At 43.0% G+C, this 17,571-nt stretch overlaps 1 protein-coding gene and 1 long non-coding RNA gene across 2 annotated transcripts; one reads left to right on the top strand and one right to left on the bottom strand.

Annotated features, from left to right (window-relative positions):
* Nucleotides 1–1,943: 1,943 nt before the first annotated feature.
* Nucleotides 1,944–4,539, bottom strand: LOC110356125 (uncharacterized). Its single transcript, XR_002409197.2, has 2 exons — nt 3,883–4,539; nt 1,944–2,670 (listed from the first exon to the last, which is right to left on the bottom strand). It is a non-coding gene; the product is annotated as an uncharacterized LOC110356125 (long non-coding RNA).
* A 136-nt stretch (nt 4,540–4,675) lies between these two features.
* Nucleotides 4,676–17,450, top strand: KDELR2 (KDEL endoplasmic reticulum protein retention receptor 2). The gene is made up of 5 exons (XM_065031653.1): nt 4,676–4,923; nt 11,323–11,423; nt 14,213–14,371; nt 15,175–15,427; nt 16,234–17,450. The coding sequence occupies exons 1-5, from the start codon at nt 4,833–4,835 to the stop codon at nt 16,266–16,268; spliced, it is 639 nt and encodes a 212-aa protein (XP_064887725.1). The 5' UTR covers nt 4,676–4,832; the 3' UTR covers nt 16,269–17,450.
* Nucleotides 17,451–17,571: the final 121 nt, after the last annotated feature.

The raw sequence follows: 17,571 nt of genomic DNA, 5'->3' as shown, positions 1-17,571 counted from the left end.
GCCATCCATTCACAATCTGGCACACTTCCACTGCTGCTTTTTACTCTGGTGAAACAAACCACAGAACCCCCTAGAGCAGGCATCCATGCCATACGATACTACTAGTCATATGGATCTGCCCCCTGTGCATTCGTACATTCAATACAAAGTGCACGTGATCTCTTTCACTGGAATGCATCTGCGGGAAAAATGTCCCACAGTCCCTCGCTTTTCACACCATTGGGATTTTGGGGAAGAATGTACGACAGAGAAATGCTGTATAAAGGTTTTTTTGATCCTTAAAGAAATGTTGTTTGTCATAAATGTGGGTAACATTTGTTTAAACCAAGCTTAATTTTTCCTGTATCGTTTCAGTTCTAATGTTTATATTTGAGAATGAAAAAAAAATCAGATGAATGCATAAATCTGCTGTTGAATATATATCATGATAATCATTCTCCTATCTGCATATTGTGAGAATTGCAGCCCTCTTCTACACGTGTGACTACTCTGATCGTTGCTAGGCACTGCTGTACCTACTGCAGGATATACATCTGACTGTTGACAGTCTGACATAAGGCTGGTGTAGGCCTAGATCTTCTGAGTGTCGTGAACCACGCGACAGGTGGCCCTGTCCAAGCAGTATGTACAAGGAAGTATTTCATGTAATTAATCTGATTGGATGTGGGATTCTTACGAGGCTAACAGACAGGAAGAAATACTTTATTGGCTTATTATTTCAGTGCCTGACACTTTATATTCAGAATTGTGTTTAAAAAAGAGAAAGAGATTCCTGGCTCTGGATCACCAGTAGAGAAAATATCCCTAGCCCCTGGTACTGAAGAAATGCCACATTTGTAGTATCTCTACATCCTGGAAGATAAGAAAACAGCTACCCATCCACAGTGTCTGAAAACTGTCCCTGTTAAATCTGGCATTATGGCTGTTGTCAAGTTTTGTACAGTACATAGAATGTTTGACTCCCAGTGATCCCAATCTGTCACATCAGAGCTAACCAACTCCTGTCAGTTTGAGGCTCTAAAGTTACCTCTTTAAAAAAAAACGGCATCCTTCTTTAATTTTAAGAAGCCCTTTACGCCTTTTTATATTCTGCGGAAATATTCCAGAAGCAATTATGTACTGCATTATGGCAGATTTGCTTATCACTTGGCTGCTACGCTGATCTTAGGATCATCACCACCTGAGTTATCTTCCCCTAACACAGATTTCAGTCCCAGGACCTTGTTAGAGTCCCATTCTGCCCACGTTGAAGCAGACGTGAGATGTGTCTCCCAGGTGTGCCAGCCAAACGCACCTGGGGTTACGGGAGAGGCATGACTAACTCAAATGACACTCACAGAAAAAGCAAGTCACCTGGAACATGTCCCCTGAGCAGCTGGCCCCGTAGCACTGGCCATCGTGCACTTGCTGGTATTCTGGCTCTTGCTACGTTGTGGTTGTGGACACCGCACGCTGCTTCCGAGTGAGCGCACAGCCAGTTACGGCATTTCAGTTGAGGAACGGGAACTCGTTAAACTGCGATACCTTGTTCCCTTGCGATCACCTGTCTTCAAGAGAAGTAGAAATCAAATTTCAGATAATCTCTTCCTCTTTTATTTTTTCCCCTTAAAAACAGGCTGATATTCTAGGCTGGTACACAACTTCAAGCATTGTGGTCTCTTTATCTCAGTGAAAATGTTTTTGATAAGTATGGTGGGTGGGTGGGTTGTTTTTTAAAGCAAGATCTGTAGATACATGGGCCTAAGGGGGGCTAAAAACCTTATTTTACTCCCTTATAGTCCTGATGAGTAAAATATTCTCTCCTGCGTCATATGATGTGGACAGCCTTGGGGACTGCTTACTCTGCTCCTGTTGAGGTTGGGGATCTGACTTCCCTTTCCACTAAGGCAGGAAGGAAACTGGATAGAAAAGACAGGTCTGCAAAGAAGAAACACAAACTCCAGTGGAAGTTAAATTTATATCAATATTCTAGAACTTCTGAAATTTTTCCTCAGAAACAGTACTTTGTGCATTGATATACAGCATGCTTTTAAAAGTGAAGATAAATGTCAGACTTTTCTGAGAAGAAAATATGTAAGTGTACCATCCAGGTATCCAGAACTTCGTATTTTAGAAAAGTGCCCGGTCCATTTTTACACTGTCTTTCCATATCTATCTACTCAGTCCTTAAACCGAGAAATAATGAGACTGGCGCATACATCCCACCTGACCTTGTCTGGTATCAGGACCTGTAGCAGTTTTGTACCATGGGGTATTTTTGTAAAATTCACATCTGGTACTTTAATTGTACCCAGAAATAGATAATCTAGAAATGCATTACATTTTTTCTGCTAATAGTAGCAAGCAGCCGATGTCCATCTGTCTCCTCCTGCTGCCTCTTCCTGTTCAGCGTCAGCCTGCTTTCCGAGCCAGATTGATGAGAAGATTTTCTTGCCCTCATGATGCAGGAGCACAAGGCACGTTCAGCGCTTACCGTCCAAGTGACTGGACATCAGAGTATAAAATGGAAGAAATGTGATGGCTGCACTTCTTGCTTTGCTGACAACTGTGCAACATTTATCTTCCAGTGTTTTAGCTGGTATTAATTAGCCTTACAAATACTTAACAGCATCTCAATATCTGCGACCTTCGCTTTGGGGGACAAGGAAAAGAGAGCCCAGAAGTAAATTCCTGGAGAAGAAAAATTAAAACAGTGAAAAATACTGATCTCTCACAAATACAGCGGGATAGTATTTTCTGGTACTCTTTTCCCCCATAATTTTTAACTGTTGTATAGAAAAGAAATGTATTGATTTATCAAATAATAGTAATTGCTGTAGTTAAAATCATGTGTTGGCTTGATGCACAAGCTGAAGTGGCCCTGGGTCATCTTTAACTGCAGCCTGGACGTGTTTCAATATTTTATCAGATGTCAGAAAACAACTTAGATCACAAACATGTTCTGAATATATCCTGCATGAACTGAGAAAGGGGTTGAAAGAGAAGGGATGTTGGCTCTCTGCCTTTAATGTGTCTGTTAAAATAGATTCTAGTCATGTACCTGTCAGTGTTTTTATTAGGTACTTTAATTTCCATATTAATTCTTTTAGAAGTGTTTACATCTAATGCATTAAATGTACATATTTCAATCCAGCCTCTGTCAAACAGCTCATCTGGCTACTTCAGACAGTGCTTTAAGACAAACTGTACTTTCAGACCTCTTTATTACATTTACACATAGTGATGGAAGTGCCAGAGCACTGTCACCACTCAGGTCATCCTTAGTGGCACTTGTCCCGCCACTATTGCTGTCTGTACCACGGACCTGGGCAGTTCTCCCAAATGCTGTTGTTTGCAGCACAAATTTTCCAGGTGCTGGATTTGGGTTCCTAACGTGTCCTCAAGTAGGCAACTTACTCGTAATTAAATCAAACATTATTTGAGGCTGAAAGTTATTCAATATGTTTAAAACAATTAGTCTATTAGAGTTCAAATCTATTAAACTTTTCACATGTAACACATACAACCTCTTAGGGCATTGTAAGAGTAAAATAAAAGATACTATAGGGCTTGCCAAGGAGTTGTATTGCTATACTTGCAAACACGATTTAAGAGGACAGACTTTGATTTCTAATCCCTGAAAATTAGTAAACTTGTTTCTGTCATGCTGTGGATACATTTAAAAAAAGATAAACTCAACGGGAGGTACTAATTCTTATTTCTCAGGGAATATATAAGCTATTTAAAGATTTCAAGGTTTATGCTATATTTTAAATAAGAAAATGGAAGATTGTAGTTAGGATCTTTTTCATAAATTTTTCAACAATATACAACCGGCTGTACGCTATTTTCTCAAACAGGGACTGTAATAATGTAAACCAAGATATTTTAAAGAAATCCTACCTTTTCTGTGATGCTATAGAAAGGAAAGTACCCCTGTTCAGCTGGGATAAGTTGTCACCTGTTTTCCACGGTCATTGGAAGCCCCATTCCTGTGAGGCTGTTCCTAGCTTTGTTACTGCTTGGATGGGTTTTCTTACAGGGAACACTGTTTAATCGGATACTGTTTAAGCGGTGATGTCCCTCTGGATTTGCACACCGGACAGCTGCGGCTGCGATGCCGGCCCGCGGGTTTGGGGGCTCGGACTGGAGGCCGCACGTGAACTCGCGCAGCCTTCTTGTTGCAAGGAATAACTACTATATTTTTTTTTTCTGGGAAGATTTCCATACTCTCTTGGGCTACTAAACATCAGTCAAGTCAATTGCTCCTTTTCACAAAACAAGACAATAGCTGTTAGAAATCAACCGCTCAGCTACCCAGACGGCTGAAATACAACGGCGGCTTCTCTGCCATTCACCGCGGGTTTCACTGGCAGCCTCAGCCCGGAGCCGCTCCCGCCGCGCAGCTCTGCCCTCTGCTCGCCGCCAGGCAACCAAGAACCTCGGATGCATTCCTCCAAAAGGCCTTAGGAAGAGCTTAAGGGAAAGAAAGGCACCGTGGCCTACTCCGCCCTCAGCGTTCGCGCTGCGCTGGAGCGAGCGCTTCACAGCTCCCCGCCTGGCGGGAAACCAGGCGGCCTGCGCCGCTCCCCTTGGGGGGCTCAGGACAACGGGAGCCCCGTGTGCGCGACCCTCGCCCGGGCGGCCGGACCCGCCCCGGCGCGAACGGCTCCGCCACCCCGCCGCGAGGCGGCGCGGGGCAGAGGGGCGGGGCCGCTCCCTCCCGTTTCCCAGGGTGCACCGGGCGCGGCGGCTGTCTGGCCACGTCCCCGGGCCACGTCGCTCGGTGCCCGCTGAGCTTACGCCATCTTCGCTCCCCGGCTCCGGGCTGCGCTGCCGCCTCTGCCGCCGCCATGAACATCTTCCGCCTCACCGGGGACTTGTCCCACCTGGCGGCCATCATCATCCTGCTGCTCAAGATCTGGAAGAGCCGCTCCTGCGCGGGTGCGTGCGGAAGGCCGCTGGGCGGGCGAGGGGAGGGCGGCGGGACCGGCCGGGCAGCTCCGGCCGCGGTGCCTGAGGGCAACCTCGTTGGAGGTTGGGCGCGATCGCCACCTTCTCACCGCGGTGGGGGGGGGGATGCGATCGCTTCCGCCGCCCTTTAGGGACCGCTGCCTGAGGAGAGCCCAGCCGAGACGGTGGGGGGCTGGGCGGGGGGGGGTCCACCCTGCCCCACTTGCCCGGCAGGCGGCCGTGGAAAAGCGGAGAGAAGCGCGGCAGGGGGATTATCCCCCCTTGAGGCGCCCCGGGAAGGCCCCCAGGACGGGCGGGTAGAACTCGCTCCGGGCAGGTGAGAAGGGACGATCGCTTTGTTCAGCGTGGGGGCGGGGGGTCTCAACCCCCGTCTTGAGCTCCCTCCTTGTTAACTCGGCCCACTCCAAAACCAGGGTGCAGGGAGGCGGGTGGCAGACGGGGGGGAACCGGGGGAGCCGCATCCCCCCTCCTCTCCGGGGTGGGGATGCACTGGTGGGAGCTGCGATTGCGTTAAAGGTTTAGCGGTTGCCGTTATTCGTACTTCAATCCCCCAACACCACTTGGGCTGTCCCCGGAGGGTCGCTCCTTCCTTATGTAACTGCCCGGCGGCGGGCGAATGAATGGGAAGGCAGATTGGGAGGAGGGGAGGGAGGGAGGGAGAAATGCGGCCCCCGCGGGGCGGGCAGCCGACCCCCCTCCCCGCGCCCGGCCGGGAAAGGAGACGGATTTTATTTTCTCACCTTTCCTGACAGGGCACAGCCTGCCGTCTGCGTGGTTACTTGGCAGCTTTAAGCGCCGCTCGGGTGCGCGAAAGCGGGTGTTGGTGCAGCGCTGGGAGTAGCTGACTTGCAGTTTGCAGATCCTGAAGTTTCCCTCGCTCCCTGCCTTTCTCTCTGCTCACCGGTTTGCATTCGCGGCAGGCTGATGCGCCCTCTTTTCCCCCTTTGTTTCCCCCCCCTCCCTGCGGTAAGAATTGAACTGTGAATTCGTGTCGTTTTTAAGGCTTCTGGGGTGTTTCCTTGTTGGCGTGCCCAGCTGCGGTGGGAAGCTGCAGGAGACGTTCCAGGCTGGAGCGCAGCGCCCGGCGGTGCGGCCCCGGCCGCTCTGACGTGGCAGCGGCCGAGGTGTGGCGGGGGGGCGGCCGCGCTGCGGGCCGCGCCGGGGGAGCGGGAACCCCCGCTGCTCCGCCGGCCCGGGGAGAGCGCTCGCTCTTCCTCCCGGGTTTGGTACGTGCTTGCCCTTAATTCCGGGTGATGGGGTTTGCTTTTTCACTTCTAGTCTATGGTGTGGTGGTTGGAGGGAATTGCAAGCAGTTCTGTAGCGTAGCTGGTTTCTTTCAGAAACCTGGGATTTGTTGCTATTCAAAATTGGCATTTCGGTGTGTATTACGTGGATTGAGCCACCGACTCTGGAAATACCGGGTTTGCTGTGGACTGGGGTTTGACTGTGAGCTTGACTTGGCTTTCTCTCCAGTGAGCTTCTCCTTACTTAGTAAGAGTGATTATTTTTGAAAACAGTTTGCAATGTGTTGACGTGAAATATCATTCAAATACCAAGCAAACTCTGTTGAACAGATGTATCTGTAAAGTCTTCAGTTAAGAGCATTAATTAGTTTAAGCTGCAACCTGAAAGAGCTGAGAATGGGGAAGTGAAAGAGATTTATGGTACAGGTGAGAGGAAGTACGGGTTCTGTGTGTTTTCATGTCAAGTGACTTTTTGCTAATCACTTGGTAGTGCAAACGAAAAAAATCGTAGTAAATGAATAGCTTTGGTTTTAAACACACACAAAGTAAAAACTGTTCTTAACTTCACAAAAGAGTTGGAGCAAATGACTTCACAGTCCAAATGTGGCGGCAGCGCAGAGCTGTTGTTTCTGAGGGCATGGGGTGCAAGAGCTCCTTCCTACTGAACTTTCCTGGCTGAAGCTCTAGTAGATCGGGAGATCTGTCTGGATCTGGCGGGAGAGGCCTGGCGTGCTTCAGCTCTTCTGTAGAATTCTGTCCTCTGCCTTGCCCGAGGAACGCGGTCAACGTTACAAACAACAGAGTTGATGATCTGACAACTAAACATTTCTTGCTGTCTGAGGAAGACAAACAATGAATTCTAGTGCAAGGCTAAAATTCAAATGGGTTTTAGCCAAGAGATTCTTAAGTGACCTTTGGACATGAGGTTATTTGCACAGTTATAGTACAAGATAATGTAGTCTCATCTTTCTGCTTAAAAAGTGAACTGGTATTGTTTTCCTTAAGTCAGTTGTGATTGAGGATCTATTACTTGGGGTTTATTCATAAGAAAGTAGACTCATACCAATCGTTCTCTTTGATACCACTTTCTCCAACAGAGAAGAGTAAATGGGCCTGTACTACATAAGGCCCTCAGCTCTTCCCTTTACCAAATTAGTTAGCGTCCCTGAACACAAACATACATGGGCTTTTTCAGTAGAAAACATCTGCTTCATTCATTTTCCTGAGCATCAGAATGAAATGGGGTTGCATTTGTCTGGGATTTTTAGTGTCTTCCAGTTCTCCCCAGGTCTTTACAAGTAAATCCAGATTCATGTTCCTTCTATGAGATTAGTGTCTGAGGCCCCCCAAGTTTGTCTAGAGTGAGGAGAGCACTTCCAAGGAGCATGGGATTTTATTTTGGGGGCTCCATCCTTGTAGTGGTTCCTACTAATAAAGACTTTGTATATTTGCATAAAATATGTTTGTAAAGTTGTACACAGCGATAAACCCTAGTTACCAGCTATTGTTGAACAGCTGTTAAATGTCTGTTAGAGGGCTTTATGTGATTCCTTTACATTGCATGCTTCTTAGAGCAGTTTATAATTAAATAAACTTGTACCTCATGGTTATTGGTGTGGGCAGACCGGCTGCTGCTTTAACCGTGCACTTGTGAAGCAGTAGAAGCCTAGAGAATAAATAAAGGCTTCTAACTGATGGCTAAACTGTAGGCTGTGATCCATGAAGAGCTGGCAAACCGCATGGTGCCGACTCCTCTCCTCTGGTTGCGTCTGTGTGCGTCTGAGGCCTTTGTTCCAAGAGGAGCGCAGAGGCCTGTAAAAGCAGCTGGAGACAAGAGGGAGACAGCCTGTGTACCTCTGCTGCAGCCTGCTGTTTTCTGAAGACACATCCGTCCCCATTTTCTTTCCTAAGAAATGATTCCTCTGAGGAAAGTAAGTGAGGCTAGGGTAAGCTACCTTGCCAAGCAGTCTGTGTTTTCTATGTTTGACAAACCTAATTTTTTTTTTTTTTTTTCCTAATTTAGTCAATGTTTTAAAAAGAGAACAAGGGAAAAGCAAATCAAGTCATGATTTCAGACCTGAGAGGGAAACAATTTTTTGCATGACTGCTTGTTTGAGTCTTCAGATTTAGAATTTGGAAAAATGTTTGCTACTCCAAATAACAGCTCAAAAATAATTACTAGGAGCTGTGGAGAATGTAGCAGGTAACTCCATTATTGACTTCCTGTCATAATTAGGAAATTCATGAGACTTTTGAAGAGTCTGTGCTTTCAAATGTTGTCGTGTTCAGACTGTATTTTCTAATCCGTTCAAGTCAAATTAGATTGCGCTGCGAATTGCTGCCTGAAAATTGATTTGCCTTTCTCCATGTCATTTGTCAGGTGTTAAAGATGACCTGCAGTTGCTGTCAAATGATGTGCTGAGTACTCTAAAAAGTCTTGTAGATAGTAAATATGTAATACTTATGCTAGGTAACGTGGCTGTCTCATAATTTTGTTTATGTATCTGCAATGATGTTCATTGGATCATGTGCTAGGTTGAAGACTTTATATAGGACTTTGCTGTTGCCAATTTGTCTGTATTTTCTCAAAAAATGCTGCTTTAGGTAGGTTTGGAATTTCTTCACTCTCTTTGAAGGAACATTTTGCCTTTCTCAGTTGACCAGTTTCTGTTTAGAGGTAGGTTGGGTTTTTCTAAATTGAAAGTACAGGGTTCTTAATGTTAGTATTTTGTTAGCAGAACCAAAGAAGCTGTGGTTCTGTGGCTTATGTGGACTTCATACTGAACAAAGTTACTTTTTAATTAAATACATCCAAAAGTCTGTGGCTTTCCTTAGATAAACTTTCATTTGCAGATTTTATGGTTGTGATGTGCAGTTCATCGTTAGTAAGTCGTGTACACACTGCGCAGCCAGGCGGGCTGGGGGCCGGTTGGTGAGTGCAAACCAGATGAGCTTTTGAATCCAAGTTTCATGCTATTGCTTTTAGCCAAGCTAGAGTGCAGAAATTGAAGGGAGTTCCACGTGTGAGGGTGGAACAGAATGGAGAGGTTTGACTCTCTGACCTTTGAAATAAAAAGATGTTTATTTGGCTGAAGAACTAAGTCATGTTTGTGGAAGTAAAAGGGAGAGGGGTGACAAGAAAGAACGTCTCGGTATGTTGCAGTGACCAACTGTGAGGCAGGGTCAGTGCTGTGGCAGGTATATTGACGTATTTCCTAAACTTCTAGAGTGCATAAAATTCATACAGCAGAATGTTTACCCGTTTTCTCCTGCTGTTTTTACTAGTGGTGTGGATCTTACTTTCTCCCAGTTAGCCTGTCTCTCCATAGGTATTTGATTTAAAGTTTGAACTTTGCCTAGTCTAGCCTACTTAACTTGAAAATGAGTTTAAATTTGGCTTTAGGATAAGTTTCAGGAAGATTTTACTATTCTAAAGGTTCAAAATTCAGTGTAAATACTGAAAGTCTTAATAAGAATTACAGCTTTTGGGTTGGAGGGGAGGTGAGGCTGGCAATGGCTTAGAGGAATTTGTCAAGTATGTTACATGTATTTATGTGACAATACATGCAGATCCAACTTTATAGCTGTTATCAATAAATAATGTATCTTATATGCTTTTTTTTTTTTTTTCCTGTTCACAGTAATTTACTAAAATAAAATAGCATGCTAAATAATTTAACATAGCTAGATGCTGTACTGTAATCTGTCCTGGTGGATTTCTTTGTCCTGTAGGTTTGCCCTTAGGCCAGCGTTGCTGTAATGTCAGCGCGCACAGCTGGGTGCAACTGGAGCGCTGCTTCAGCTGCCTTTGCTACCGAGTTCTAGTTCAAGAACTAGACAGCCTGTGGGTTTGGGGGCATTGGTTCTCTGTACGGCAGTTGCTCGTGGGCAGTCGGGTTCTCCTCGTAGTACATTAGGCTCACCTTGTAGACATTTCACATGTGAAAGTTGCAAACAAAAACCCTGTTTGTAGTTGTTACTGTTTCAGCCATTGCTGTACTTTATGTATAAATGTGAAGTCCCTTCATCTGGGGCAATGTATTCAGTATTTCTTAAGCTGAGGTGAAAAACAAGTTCAATAACCGTAGCAGATAGCCTTTCTTCTAATTACTTTATGGCACTGTTAAAAAAAACCTTTTTCAGAAATGCTTCTGTGTAAAGGGACAAGGATTTTCAGCTGTGCATCATAAACCTCTCCAAGAATGTTTTTCCCTCTTGTTTTTTGAACAATATTTGCATGCTTAGCTGAACAGACTCAGGTATTTTCACCCTGGATGACTGAAAACAAGAATAATTGGAATAACAAGATAGAGGCACAGACTAGGTTGTTTTGCACCCCTGCTGTGACACACCACTACATCAGTATTATGGAGCGATGCTTCACCTCCGTTTTCAGAAGCTTTTAGTGGCTGATTGTGCAAAGCTTTTATGCTTCTAACTCTGCTCTAGTGGCTGAAGTTAAGTACAAACAAATGTTTTTATGTTGGGCCTTTGGTCTAAAATCAAAAGTTACTTTGAAAATGCAGTGTCGATGTCTGTCATTTTAGCTCCCTTCTCTTTTCTTTAATTTTGTTAAAATACCTAGTAATATCTGGTTTTGACTGATAGTGTTTTTCTCCACGATGTGGTCAGTTAAGTTTCTGAATCGAACAGTTTATTCCTTTAAAATCCCATTATTGTTGCTAGCATACTTTGTGATTGTCACTGAACCTGTAGCATCTATTGCCTTGGTACCTTTCTAGTGATTCAGCATCTAAAGAATATGCTGAGGCATGTGACAGCACTCTGAGAATTGAAAACTACTGCAGCCTTGCTGCATGGTGCCCAGTGATAATGCAGAATAGTGTAATCTACAAAAATGTCACCTGTGAGCTATCACCTCTAAATCTTGTGCAGGGCTTGCACATTTTCCAGTACAATGGTGTGTAGGTAACTTACAGCCACACTACTGAGATACATGAATTCACAGTTCTGTTTGTAAAGCTTAGTCCTGGAAGCCTGGATTTTGTCCTGGTTTTGTAATCAAATGGCTTAGAAGGATATATCCTTTCTCATCCTTGGCATCAGGTATTTTAAAGCACATTATCACTTCTTGAATAATTAATTATTTCCTTTGTCACTTTAGGTATTTCTGGGAAAAGCCAGCTTCTGTTTGCACTGGTCTTCACTACCCGTTATCTGGACCTCTTCACTTCATTCATTTCATTGTATAACACATCTATGAAGGTAGAGTATACTGAAGAGTTAGAAAAGCTAGTAATGTTGCATGCGGAATGCATAATTTCATTAATAAAAGCCTCTTTGAATGGCCCACTGCACAGTTATTACAGAACAAGTTCTAGACAAGCTTTGGATAAAGAATGTGGAAAATAGACTCAAAACTCTACATACAATTTTTACAAACTGTTTGTGTGGGCACTGTGACATTTAGAATAAAAGCCTTTGTCCACTACAAGGTAAATTAGTATTCAAAATGCATTGCCAGAATTGTAGCTAGTGTCTGGTCAGAGGCTGATCAAAAGTTGACAGGAGTACACGTTCAGAAATGTAGCCTCCATTGTATTATAGCCTGTTGCTTGCCCACTGGATGTTAGTGAGCTAAAATGTTTTACTTATTTCTTATTTATTCTTGCAATTCACTGTGCTGAGTACAAGGAAATAAAGCAGTCAACTGGGAGAGTGCAGTGTGTTTGTGGTACCTGTACAAATTAGTGGATTTGTAGCACCAGAGCAGACACCTTTTTAATCTAGTTCCTTTATTCTTGGATTTTCTCCATGCTTTTCAACTTCAGTTCAGAGGATATTATAACGTTACCAAGAGGAAAGACTAGATAGTCAATAATGCAAAACATACCAGAGAACTAGGGAAATGATACTGTGAAATAGAATTTTGGATTTTAAACCCACTCACACTGTTGTCTTCTAAAACGTGTGCTTAAGTTTTAGTATTAACAGTCTAGGTGAAGAACTGTGGATCAAGTAAAATATTATTGAAACACAAGCCTTTTCTTGTGTAATTTCTGAGAATATTGAAAGCTCCTGTTGGGTACATTAAAGCAACAGTTAGGGTTTTTTTCGGTTTATTTATTGGTTGTGACTCAAGGTCATGACCATATCTTTGTTCTGCAGCCCTCCTCCCCAGAAAAGGAATAATATGAGAAATTACACTTGTGATACTCAACTTCATACTAAGCCGAGTCTTTTCCAGTAATGAAAGAGTGCTCCTCTGTTCAAATTAACTTGCAGAATGGAAGCCCCTGTTACAGTTTCAGAGGTTGCTGCTTAGAGAGACTGCTGGATGTAATTGGCTTGTCAGGCCTTTATTGTAGTGCCAAGATGAAGCTGCTTGACTGTCCCAGCACAATTTCTTGCTCTGTGTATATTTACGCAGAGCATAACTAGATGAACTTTCAAATCTGAGGAAAAGTTCATCTTGGCAGCAAAAAAATGAATTAATTTGTATAGAGTTAGGGTTTTCTTAAGTATTTTTAGAGAAAATTAAACTACAGGTGCCAACTTGCTGTATTTGGCAGTGACCATCAGATATTTAGGAAAATTAGTTTCTTCTGTGTTCTGGGAATATATGAATACGTGAGCTGGGGCTGTCTGCCATTCCTTATGACCTGCAGACTTAATTTTTTGTGATTTTTAGCATTCTGTATCTTAGGGTTTCTTTTTTGTAGTGTCTGTATCTGAGTATTGGATGCATTTCTTTGGTGCACTCTGCAGTAATTTTTCTGTCATTGTTTTTTTTTATTTGAGTAGCTTTAAAAATGAAAACTTTTGGAGTGTCTCAAAATGCAGTATAATTCTCATGAAGAAATCTTTAATGTGAGCTGGGGTACATTCACACTTTAAGTGTCTTCTGTGACCATATAAATTACGATCAGTTTACATCTGCAGTGGGGATTCCCTGTACGTGATGTCCCGTCCTGTGGTCATTTGTGTCCGTCAACCGGGTGCTAGTGTAGCAGTCTTTGGATTCTGAGGCCTTAATGTGATATTTGTGGCATTTTTATATCTGTGAGCAGCACTTGTGTTAGTAGCATCTGCAAACAGTGGGTTTTAAAATCTGTTACTTTTCAGTTGTAAAGAACCTATATTTAATGTGATACGTGGTTTGGAGTATTTAATCGTTGTGATGAAACTGAGGCAGAAGCTAAACTGCTTGTCTAGTCTACTGCACTCTGTCCTGATGGTGGCAGATCGACCTTTAGAAAGTTGTATTCTCTCTGATTTTGTTTTCTCGTCTGTAAAATAAGGCTATTTGCCTATTCCACGGGAAATAGCTGTGAAGTCTGCTGTACCATAACAACTAAAAATGGTAACAGTAGATGTTAGCTGAAATAGAAACCGAATTCTGGTTCGGTGCTTCTAGCAGCCTGTTAGTTTTGCAGGTTTTATGGCCTGTTGGTTGGTGGAGAGCAATGCCCACTTGCCACTCTTCAGCTTTTAGAGATGTTTAAAGCTCTAAATAAATGCGCTAATTTGTGATATGTTAAGTGGCTGAGTCTGCGTGGGGCTTATTGACAGGTTTTTAATTGCACGTGAGCCATACAGCTTGCAGGCTTTTTGAGTGTAAAAAGGCCCCTTCCATGATTATTGCATGTATGCAGTGTGCATTTTTGACCGCAGTGTTCGGGGCCGTGCTTCCCCTGCAGTAGCAGAAGGGCTGCTCCTGCCCCAGTCAGCTCCGTAGTTCTGTCTACTCGGGAAGGTGTCTTTAAAGACAATTTGGACAGTCCCTTCAACCTGAGGCAAGGTGCCGCTTTCCAAGCAACAAGACCAGTAGGGCCTGGAGCCCAGAGCTTTGAATGATTACTCTGCTGAGAAAAGTTAAATGCTACCACGTAGCCTGGAACTGCAAAAGCACACAAACAAATAATGCGCACAACCAAAAAAGACAGCACTTATTCCTCTTAGTGCCCTGGGTTATCTTTCTTGTGTTTGATCTAATCTTACAACCTCTTTGGGTTGTGGTTTGTTTGTTTTTTCTGTCTTTCCTTGCTCTTTAGCTCATCTACATTGCTTGCTCGTATGCAACTGTGTATCTGATCTACATGAAATTTAAGGCTACCTATGATGGAAACCATGATACGTTCAGAGTGGAGTTTCTGATAGTTCCTGTTGGCGGACTCTCGTTTCTTGTCAATCATGACTTCTCTCCTCTGGAGGTGAGTGTATTCTGGGCAGGAGGTTACGCTTTTTCTCTAGAACATTTAGAACATGAAGACGAGTGCTTTTAGGCTGCCTGAGGAATGTTTGGAAGGTGCCTGTGTTTGGCACGTTCAGCCTAATCCTGTTTCCTTAATTGCATCTTTATGGTGTAGATTTTGTTGAAAATTTAAGGCACTTCAGGAGACTGGCGTTATTGTCAATATTGATTATTTTATTAAGCAAAAGACTGTCCCTTTGCAGTACACTCTGATGGTTATGTTAGTTCAAAATTTTCCTTCCTTTTGTTATGTTTATTAAAGAAATGTCCAGAATGCTGTTTGTGAATAGTTGGTGCCACCTGGTGAGGAATTAAAATACTTCTCAAATTTTCTAGAATCACAAATGGTCTAGAGTATTAGGATTAATTACATTGTATTTGAAACGCAGCTATGTGTTTTCCTATCAGAAAAAAATGTATTTTAAATGTACTTATAGAGAGTTCAAACAGCACCAGCTCTGTAACCTGTGTTTCATGGTACTGTGATCCTGAACTGATGGATGCACGTGAGTTTCCTCACGAGTAAACCTGTACCTGCCCGCTCACTAGGCGGCTGGTTTGGAGAGTCTGGTGTTTGTCAAGAGTTGTCACCTTGTATCATCTCGTGGTTGATTGTGAAGCTTTCACATAGTTTGCCAAAATACTGTACTTGTTCATAACGTTGTTAGTGAAAAGTCAAGCCAAGTCGAATATCTTCTGGGTTTTTGTTATCAGTAAGACAGTTGAATATACCTGTGTGTTGGTGTGTTTTTTTCCTTTCAGATACTGTGGACCTTCTCCATCTATCTCGAATCAGTTGCTATTCTCCCTCAGCTTTTTATGATCAGCAAAACTGGGGAAGCAGAGACCATCACTACTCACTACCTTTTCTTCTTGGGCCTGTACCGTGCCTTGTACTTAGTCAACTGGATTTGGCGCTACTATTTTGAGGGATTTTTTGACCTCATAGCTGTTGTTGCTGGTGTGGTCCAGACCGTTCTTTACTGTGACTTCTTCTATTTGTATGTTACAAAAGGTAAGTAGTGCATTAACTTCCAGCTTCAGTTTGTGGAATGTAGCAGTTAGCATGTTCATGGGGATTTGCTATCTCAACACTATTAGCTTGTTAATTCGATGTGCAAATTATCGCTGAAATCTCCTTGATAGATTTATTAAGTACACTTTTGCTAGTGTGGGGCATTTCTGAGGATTGCTTTGGGTGTGGATAGAATATAAATACATAAATGGTCAGATGACTTGACAAATTTAAAATTAGTACGTCTACATACGTGTTGCAATTGTTTTCCATCAATAAGCCTGAGCCTCATGCTTCTCCTGACAACATGACGCTGCTTTGTGCGGATTCCATGCTTTTACAGACACCTTCCTTGGTGTTTTAAACACCTTAAAGGTCCAAAGGATTTTGGATGTTTATGCTAAGTGCAGCAGCAGTCATTTCTACTGGGTGCATTAGTAATTCTGCCTTTAGACACATTCCAGCTTCCACCATGTAACTAGGAAGCTGTATGGGGCTGTGTTATTTTATTCGTAACTCTCTAAGAAAGCACAGCCACAGGCTGGTGTGCCCGGGGGATGAAAAGAGAGAATTTCGAAGTGCCACAAGAGGGCAAGGTTAGAACAGTTGTTAATTTATCATCGTTTTACCAGTATGTATTGAAGAGAGGCAGGCAGGCTTGTGAAGACTGACTGCAGTTCACCCGGTTTGTAACAAAGTGACTCTTTGTGACAGGTTTTGGTCCCTTTGAAGCTTTAACAGTATGTGCTGCTCCGAGATCACATCTTTGTTTTGCTCACCATTTTCTTTCCTACTTTTCCTTACAGTACTCAAGGGAAAGAAGCTCAGTTTGCCAGCGTAAGTGCCAAAAAAACCATCACCAGCATCTGTCCTTTTGGATGCTTGGACAGAACAATCCTTATCACAAGCAAAGGTGAAGATGCTTGAGACAGAAAGTCAGAAACACAGCTCTTTATAGTGCAGGTAGTCATCAGCGGCTCTGTAAGAACGGAGGAAAAACAACCAGCAGATTTCTGTTTGATGCATCTTGCCTTTATCTTTTTTATTACTATGTATAAAGATTTTTTACATAAAGAAACTTATACTGTATTAAAAAATTCAGTGTATGGTTTCAATTGGAATAGTTCCAAAAGTGAGATTTTTGTGAGATTGTTATGAGGAACAAGTGCAAACTTTTTTTTTAATTTTCAAGAATTTCATTGAAATGACTGATTTTTTTTTTTTTGTTTTGTTTTTTTCAGTGCACAGATATGTGCATCCTTGATGGATGGTAGTCATCTGTTCTTTCCCTTTGATTCAATTTTCATTCCACTATATTTATTTTTTTCCAAAAGGTGAATATATGTCAACTCTAAATCTGAAACCACCACTGTTTGATGTGATGTGCTGGTGCCCAGTCTTTGTGCCATCTGCTGACATGGAGTTCCTTATTTGAAACATACGTTGGTTCCAGAGGGGGAACAGTCACATTTTGTAGTTGTTCCCTTTCTAAAACAGGCTGATGGCAAGAAGGCAGCAGGAAATCTCTCGAGGCCACAGGGATGGGCCCTCTCCTGCTTTGCCATGATGTTTGGGAAGGCGATCCCAGTGATGAAAGCACTTGGCAGCACAGCTTGCGAAGGGTGAGAGATGCAGCTGTGTTGCTTAGTGACAGACGTTTGTAAGTTCAGGTTTGGTTGTTCAGGAAAAGAAGGTTCAATATCTCGGGTGTACAGCCCTGTTGCACCATTGTGGCTGCAGAAATGGGAGACACGTAAGTTGATTACAGTAATCTGTAGGCGATCATTTTAAACTATCTACATTTTTGTTTTAATGAATGCTTCGTAAGCAACTTCCATGTTCAGCTTCAAGTGGTTTTTGATGTCACTTTTGGACAATTAATATTTTTTTTATAAATTTTTTCAAAATCAGCAGCACCAGTTACCATTCTTTATCCTTTGAATGATTCCCTTTTTTTACTGAGCTGTTGCATGATTTATCCTGTGTTACCATCCTTAATAAACACTTTATGAAATGGTGAAAATGGGTTTTTATTTATTTATTCCTGAAATCAAGTTTTCTGTTAGCCTGAGACTGGATGAAAGTTGTAGTAAGGATGAGTTGCTTCATGTCATTGTTTGCTCAGTTGAAATACGAACTTTTAA

The sequence above is a fragment of the Columba livia genome, chromosome 15, assembly GCF_036013475.1.
Source record: "Columba livia isolate bColLiv1 breed racing homer chromosome 15, bColLiv1.pat.W.v2, whole genome shotgun sequence".
NCBI lineage: Eukaryota > Metazoa > Chordata > Aves > Columbiformes > Columbidae > Columba > Columba livia.
The sequence above is the reverse complement of the archived record's forward strand: the minus strand, read 5'-3'. Positions and strand labels throughout refer to the sequence as shown.